The sequence below is a fragment of the Prinia subflava genome, chromosome 21 (assembly GCF_021018805.1).
Source record: "Prinia subflava isolate CZ2003 ecotype Zambia chromosome 21, Cam_Psub_1.2, whole genome shotgun sequence".
Taxonomy (NCBI): domain Eukaryota; kingdom Metazoa; phylum Chordata; class Aves; order Passeriformes; family Cisticolidae; genus Prinia; species Prinia subflava.
The window spans coordinates 572,199-579,700 of NC_086267.1; the positions used below are offsets into that span (position 1 = coordinate 572,199).

At 62.2% G+C, this 7,502-nt stretch overlaps 1 protein-coding gene across 3 annotated transcripts; it reads left to right on the forward strand.

Annotated features, from left to right (window-relative positions):
• The first annotated feature begins 39 nt into the window (after positions 1-39).
• Positions 40-6,998, forward strand: SH2D5 (SH2 domain containing 5). 3 transcript variants are annotated; one of them, XM_063417015.1, is made up of 10 exons: positions 40-1,080; positions 2,146-2,368; positions 2,533-2,613; positions 2,725-2,799; positions 3,285-3,428; positions 3,516-3,725; positions 4,762-5,048; positions 5,133-5,235; positions 5,523-5,682; positions 6,584-6,998. In XM_063417015.1, exons 2-10 carry the CDS (start codon positions 2,285-2,287, stop codon positions 6,835-6,837), a joined length of 1,398 nt encoding a protein of 465 aa, XP_063273085.1. In that variant the 5' UTR covers positions 40-1,080; positions 2,146-2,284; the 3' UTR covers positions 6,838-6,998. The 3 variants fall into 3 exon arrangements, with proteins under 3 accessions (XP_063273085.1, XP_063273088.1, XP_063273086.1); XM_063417018.1 differs by having other exon boundaries at positions 4,886-5,048; XM_063417016.1 differs by having other exon boundaries at positions 43-1,080; positions 4,886-5,235.
• Positions 6,999-7,502: the final 504 nt, after the last annotated feature.

The window sequence follows — 7,502 nt, forward strand, 5'->3', positions numbered from 1 at the left end:
TGGTTGTATTTAATCCAAAGGAATGATCCTTTCTTCCCAGGAGCAGTGACACGGATTGAATGGGAAAGTCTTCATTGCCAGCAGAGCAAACACCTTCTGGGGGGTTTGTGCCAGCTCTGCCGCTCAGTCTTCCCCAGTCTCCGCTTCCTGGCCAGACTGGGCTCCGTCATGTTTTTTCTTCAGTCCCATCTGTCCTATTTTTTTCCTTCTTTTCCACGGTTTCTCTGCTATTGATGATCGGGTGGCTCTGCCATCGCAGCTCGCGCTGTCTGGAAGCAGCTGGTGCTGGCGGTGACCCCAGGGTTGAATGCTGCCGGTCAGACCCTTCTCGGAATTGCTGGGGCACGAGACAGGAATTTTTGGATGCAGCGCCGAGGGTTACACCCCATCTCCTCCCCAGACTGCTGCTTTCCCATTCCAGGAGCCAAGCTTGTTCATCCCTGGGACTGGGGGCAGCTTCCTTCGGCTGGCCCGGAGGGTGTGAGGGAAGCTCTGGGTACGTGGTTGCTCTGCAGTGCCACCCCTCTTCATTTTTTTTTTTTTTTTTCACAGCAGAAGCAGGCAGCAGTGGGCAAAACTCTGCAGGGAATGTAGAAATTTGGAGGAAAAGGGTCTGAGCATCAGGGCAGGGGGTGGCGAGTGAGAAACCACGTGTGTAGTGTCAGGGTTAGAAATCGCTGCTCCGCTGGGCACGCCGGAGGAGACGGGAAAAGACGCAGAGAAAATCAGTTGCCGCCGCGTTTTCCAAAATCCCGAGCGAGCGTTCCTGCTCGCCGTCGCTTCCAAGAAACGGAGAGAACCGAGGAGGAAAATTGCTGTGATTCATCGCGGGCAGATCGGAGGCAGGAAATGGGAGTTTGCTGCCTGCCCCGTGCCCGCCGTGGGCTCCGTGGGCTCGGGCTCGCCGGGGCCTGGCTGCCGGCGAGGGCCTGATACCCACGGGTCGAGCATCCCCGCGCCACGGCCGGAGCTGCCGGAGAAGCCGCCGGCGAAGGAAAAACCATCGGCGGGGGCCGAGAGCCGGAGCAGCGGGAATTTTTCACCTGCGCTTCTCTGGAGCCATCCAAGCGGGAGCTGCCCGTGAGCCGGGGGGATTCAGCGGGATGCGGGTCCCAGGGGATGCTCGGTGCCGGGTGTCACACATCACCCAGACTGGGGGGGTCAGCATCCCTCCCTTGGGGACCCCCAGGGTGGCCGGTGGGCTGGGGGCTCCTTTGAGAAATGAAGCGTAGGGAAGGGGGGCGGGGCTTGGGGGCTGCCTGTCCGCGGATTGGCTGGGGGAGGGGGGAGACCCCCAAATTGTGCCGGGAAGGAGAGGGGCCAACCTGAGCTAGTGACGGGGAGCCGGCACCGCAGGGACCCCTCCCACCATTAGGATGCACCTGGGGCAGCGGGACCCCCTCCCCCTTTCACGCAGCCAGGCGGCTGCGGCGGCGCCTCTGTGACACGAGTTGCGCCGGTCTCAGCTCGGCCGAGGGCTGTGGAACACCAGCCCCTTTTGGATGGCTGGACAAGGGTCCGGAGCATTCTTCCATGACTGTTCTGGACCAAAAGGCACCCCCAAATCTGTGGCCTTCATTGCTGGTGTTTTGGGATCACCTCTGGAGAGCCCTGGGGGGTCTCGGTGCTGCTGCGTGGCCAGTGGGAAGTGTGATGGTGGATGGGAGGGGGGGGATGTGGGAGGATCTCAAAACCTTGTTGGAGTTCAGGATATGGGACTGCATACACCTCACTTGGGGTCCAGAGTGTATGTTCTGTGTGCAGGGATTGCTTGGGTTTCATTTGGGGATGGAATTTGGGCACTGCATCCATCACTTTTGGGGTGGGGGTTCGGGGACCCTGACATCACCGTTGGGGTCAGGACATGGGGGACTGCCTGTCTGCTGCTTGGAGTGGGGACATGGGACCCTCAGCTGGAGCTCAGGAGCAGACGATGGGGACCCTCACATCACCTAAGTAGTCAGGATGGGGAACCCTTGTGTTGGGGTTGGGACCATTTTACTGGGCCCAGGACCTGGGGGACATCTGCATTGGCGTCAGAACTTGGGGAGCTCCATGCAGGGACTGCAGCACCTCCCAGGGCTCAGCGCACTGGAAACAGGGGACAGTGGGGGCAGGTTGTGTCTGTCCCCTCCCTCCTCACAGGGACAGAGACCGGGGGCCGGACCCAGGCTCCCCGTGCTTCCTCCAGCACCATCACCCTGGAGGGCTCCGGATAACTCAGATGTGGCATTGGGGTTCTTAACCCCATCCTGATCCAGCCTTCACACCCAAACTTGCTGCCATGAAGAAGAAGCCGGGCAATGGGCGGGGGCCAGACCCTGCAGCCCCCCAGCAGCGAGCCCGGTCTGTCACCAAGCCAGCAGAGGTGACTTACCCATGGGGGGGGGCGGGGGGGTGACACCCCGAGATGAGATATGGGTGCTGTTGCACCCTCATGACTCCCTAAACCATCATCTCAGCGTGGGCCTGTTGCCTTGGGGGGGCATCATGGGTGTTGTTGCTGACACGGTGGGGGTTTTGCCCCCCCAGTACGTGGGATCCTTCATGGTGGAGGAGCTGGACCTGCAGCAGCGAGCAGGGCAGCTGGAGGAGCAGCTGCGGGCACTGAAGGTCAGGATCTGCCACTGCTCCCCTTGCTGGGAAACACAGGGAACCCCAAATAATTGGGGCACCCACAGGGGGCACAGCACAGACCCCCAGTGCCACATCTCCCCCGGACAGGACTGTCCCAGGAGGAGGTCGGTGCTGCTGAGGTTCAGCTTGCAGGGGCTGAAGGTCCTTGGTGCTGATGGGGAGGTAGGGGGCTGGGGGCATCAAGGGGGATGGGGAAGGGGTGCTGAGGCTCAGGGGGGCTGAGTAGGGGGGTCAGGGGTGTTGCAGGGGTGTTGGGAGGGTCAGGGGTGCGGGGGAGGAGGATCAGTGTTGCTGGAGAGGGGGGTCAGGGATGCTGGGAGGGGTCAGGGGTGTTGTGGCCTGGTGGGGGGCCCAGGGGTGCTGGGGAGGCGGGTCAGGGTCTGAGGAGTCAGGGTTGCTGGGGTTGGCAGGTCAGGGGTGCTGGGGAGGAGGGCCAGGAATGCTGGGAGGAGAGGTGAGGGGTGCTGAGGGGGTCAGGGATGCTGGGGAGGTGTCAACGCTCTGCTGGAAAGGTGCTGGTGGGGGGGGAGCTCTACCTCTCTGAGCATTGCTTTTCTCTTGAGAAGCCGTTTTGTGTGTGCAAACAGAGGTGTCCCTGCGGGGGCCCAGGGTTGCTGGGTGCCCCTGACCCTCTCCCCGTCCCGCAGACGCTGCTGATGGCACACGCGCTGCGCCGGATCCTGTACAGCACCTGCAGCCTCCCCGACCGCCAGTTCGCCTTCGTGGCCCGCAACCCCCAGAGCCCCCCCAGCAGCCTCTTCTGCCACCTCTTCGTGGGGCTCCCGGGAGAGGTGGTGGCCCAACCCCCCCCAGCCCCCTAAACACCGTCAATATTATTATTTTTAATATTTGCACGCAGCGTCTTTCACCTCCCCCAGGTCCAGACCCTGCACCTCCTGCTCTGCCGCTCCTTCCAGCTCTCTTACCTCCTGGCACACCCCGAGGAGCAGGCGGGGGAGGGGGATCTCCCGGGGCCGGGGGTGCTGCGGGAGCCCCTCAACCCCGAGGAGGTGTCACAAAACGTCAACGCCCTCGTGTCCTTCCGGCGCCTGCCCGCGACCAGCGTCCTCGGCCCGCTGGGCACTGGGGTAGGTGGCCCTGCCCTGCCCTCCCCCGGCTGCTGCTCCTTTGCTGGTCTGTGTGAGGTGTTGTCACACCCGGCATTCTCACACGGTGTTTCTTTGCTCGGCACCTGGCACGAGTGCTTCGGCACTGCCCGTTTGTGCACAGGGTCTCGCATGGCTTTTCCTCCGTGGCCTTTTCTTTGCACGGTGTTTCACAGAATATTCTGAGCTGGAAAGGACCCACAAGATCATCAAAGTCCAGCTCCTGGCCCCACACAGGACCGCCCGGTTTCTTTCACAGCAGTCTGTGCACAGTCCTTTTAGCAGAGGGGGTTTTTTGCACAGTGTGCTCCCAGGCAGCTCTTGTGCAGCCTTTCCTCACATTTTGAGCAACACCTTGTCACACCACACATCCTTACCCGGTGTCTTGCATGGTGTTTCCTTGCATTTCCCCTTTGTGCAGCCTTTCTCTGCACAGTGGTGTGTGTGCAATGTTTTGCACAACCTTTTCTCGCACGCCTATTTTGAGGGTGATGCTTTGCAGGGCCCATCCTGCACGGCCCCACACGCTGCTTTGCACAGCCTGTTTTAAACGGCCTTTCTTGCCTGGCATTTGGCATCAGACAATTTGCACAGCTATTATTTGCACAGCGATTTTGCAGGACGTTTTAGAGTGCATTTCTTCCTTGGCGTTTTTGCACAGCACTTTCTTTCTATGATGTGTTTTTATATAACTTTTTTTATATGTTCCTCATAACTTTTTTTACATGGCACTTTTTGCAGGGTGGATTGCATGGCTGTTTTGGTCTGGCATTTCTTCAAGAAATGTCTACACATTAAAAATGCTCTTCATAGCTCTTTTTGCACTGTTTTTGCACAGCATGGTGATTTTTTGCATGGCATTTTACTGTGGTGTTCTGCATGGCATTTCCTCTGACATCACATTTTGCACAGCATTTTTTACATTGCATTTTCCCCAAGGTATTTTTACACCCTTTTTTTTTTTTTTTTTTTTTTTTTTTTTTTTTTTTTTTTTTTTTTTTTTTTTTTCCATGCACAGTGTTTTGCACGGCTTTTTTTTTTGGTGTCGCGCCCTTTGGAAGGCATTTTTCTGTGTGATATTTCGCCTGACATTCCCCACGGCCAGAGCCCCCGGGCCACACTCACAGCCAGTCCATCCTCAGGACCGGCGGCCGGAGGCAGAGGGCAGAGCCTGGCGCCCGGGGAATCCCTACTGCTCGCCGGTGCTGGTGCGCAAGAAGGCCATTCGGAGCAAAGTGCTGCGCTCGGGAGCCTACCGGGACTGCGGGGCCGAGGGACAGCTCCACCAGCAGCCCCGCGACGCCGGTGAGTGCCGGGGGAAACCGAGGTGCGGGGACACGCAGCACCACGAGTGTCTGGGGGCAAGAGGGGATTCACGGGCTCCCACAGCGGCCGCGGGAGGGGAAAGCAAAGGGGCGAGGAGCTTGGCCTTCCTTCCCGAAAACGAGGGCGTCCTCGCCGAGAGCGTGTGGGCCTTCGCCGGCATCGCCAGGTGAGAGCGTGGCTGCGAGCACTCGATATCCTCGCTACCCCCGGCCCTGCCCCATAGCCCTGCCCCACCGCCGGGCCTGCCCCATCCCCGCCGGGCCTGCCCCATCCCCGGACCCTGCCCCACAGCCCTGCCCCATCCCCGGACCCTGCCCCACCGCCAGCCCTGCCCCACAGCCCTGCCCCACCGCCGGGCCTGCCCCATCCCCAGCCTTGCCCCATCCCCGGACCCTGCCCCATCCCCGCCTCTGCCCCGTCCCCGGCCCTGCCCCACCGGTGTCTCGTCCCCAGGGCCGCCGGGGTCGCGCTGCTGCGGCGGGACGTACCCGGCGCCTTCCTGCTGCGCCCCGAGCCCGGGCTGCCCAAGCGCTGGTGCCTGTGGGTGCGGGCGCCCTGCGGCGTCGTGTCCTACAGCCTGGCCAGGACACACCAGGGCCGGTTCTGCGTGGAGGTGGGTGCGGGGCTGAGGGGGTGCTCGGTGCATGAGGGCACGGGGGCTGCAGCGGGGCAAGCGCACTGGATGTGTCTACGCGTGGGTGCACCGGGCTGCAAGTGCATGTGGTACTGCTGTGTTGTGCCTCAGTGCGTGGCTGTGCTGCATAAGCGCATTTGGTGTTCCCATGCATGGACACACCAGTGTGTACACACTCAATACTCCGTGTGTGCTTGGATCATCCATGCATGGGTGTATGCGGGTGTAAGTGCATTTGTGCCTTGATGTACCAGCGTGTTGGTGTGCCAGGACAGGGATGCACTGCTGCGTGCATGCATTTAATGCACACTGTAAGTGCACTTGGTGTGCTTGTGCATGGCTGCACTGGTGCCTTGGTGCAAGGATGCGGCAAGGTGGCCTCAGGTGTGGGTGCACACAGGGGTGTGGGTGCATGGGCACATCGATCCACGGGCACCTTGGGGCACAGGTGCATCTGGGCATGGCACACAGGTACCCCTGGGCATGGGTGCACCGGTGCATCTGCCCTTTGGTGTGTAACACAACTGAGTTTCAGGTGCACTAATGCACAAGTGCACTGGTGTGATTTGATCCACCAGCCAGGTCAGGGTGCCTTCAATCTGTGGGTGTATCTGGGAATATCTGGCACACACAGTGCCCCAGTACCCCATCTGGGGGTGCGGTGCATGCACAGCTGCATTGGACTCACGCCTTCACCTGTGCCCTGGTGCGTGGGTGCCTTGGCTCCATGGGTGCAGAGCCCAGGGGTGTGTGAGGTGCGTGGGTGTGCTTGTACACAGGGATTTAATGCGTGGCACACTCAGTGCAGGGGTGCAGGGGTGCGTGGGCAGAGCCTGTGCAGCTGGCTCACCTCTGCCTCTCCCCTCTCTCCCGACGGCAGCACTCCAACGCCGAGTTCGCCAGCGTGGCCGCCCTCCTGGCCCACTACTCCGGGCCGCCGGGGGGCTGCTTCTGCCGCCTGGCCCCCGGCCGCTGCAACCCCGGCTACGAGGACCGGGACCCCGGCGGCGGGGCCAGCGCCGGGGCGGGGGAGGCCGCCTGGGCCCCCGCCGCCCCCATCGGGGTGCAGCACGAGCGAGGGTAGGCCCGGGACCCTCCCAGTGCACGGCTGTCCCCCCACACCCCCAGCTTTAACTCGCTGCCGCCTGCCTTACCCCCCAGCCCAGGCTGTCCGGCACCTCCTGCAATAAAGGCTCTCGTGCATCCGGAGCGCGGCTCTGCTGGCTGCTCACACTCACCCACGGCGTGACCCGCCGCACACCTGTGGGCTCACACACGTGTGCACACACTCTCCGGCCCAGGCACCCCATGAACTTGCACTCATGCACTCTTGCATGATGCACCATGCGCTCGTGCGCTCACACACTTACACGAGTGTACCACGCGTCTGGGCTCCCGCTCTTGCACCGTCACGCACTGCTGCACTGGTGCACTCGTGCTCACAGCAGGCTGCACACCCACGTGTTCACTCACCCTTCCTTGCACACGCAGGGGTCACAGCCGTGCCTGGGCACAGCTGGGTACCGCTGCCATCGCGCACTCGCGCCCCTGTGCGCCTGCACACGCCTGTGTCCGTGCGCGCCCCTCCTTGCACACCTGTCCTCGTGCACCCCCTTGCACACGCGCGCCCCCCGGCCCGCGGCCGTCACGTGACACAGTGGGCGGGGCCTCCCGGTGCGGTGCCGATCGCTGTGGAGAGCGCGTGCTGTTACACGCGCATGCGCAGGGCCGCCTCCGCCTCCCGCAGCCTCCGGGGTCCCTGCGTGGCCTCCGGCCGGCGCGGCACCGGCAGGGTTACC

What these genes read in the sequence shown, in the direction of transcription:
- SH2D5 (XM_063417015.1), top strand. Translation starts at nt 2,285, where the DNA reads ATGAAGAAGAAGCCGGGCAATGGGCGGGGGCCAGACCCTGCAGCCCCC. An exon ending in TCGGCCCGCTGGGCACTGGG is followed by an intron (nt 3,726 to 4,761) that starts GTAGGTGGCCCT and finishes TTCCATGCACAG; the next exon opens with TGTTTTGCACGGCTTTTTTT. An exon ending in AGGGCCGGTTCTGCGTGGAG is followed by an intron (nt 5,683 to 6,583) that starts GTGGGTGCGGGG and finishes TCCCGACGGCAG; the next exon opens with CACTCCAACGCCGAGTTCGC.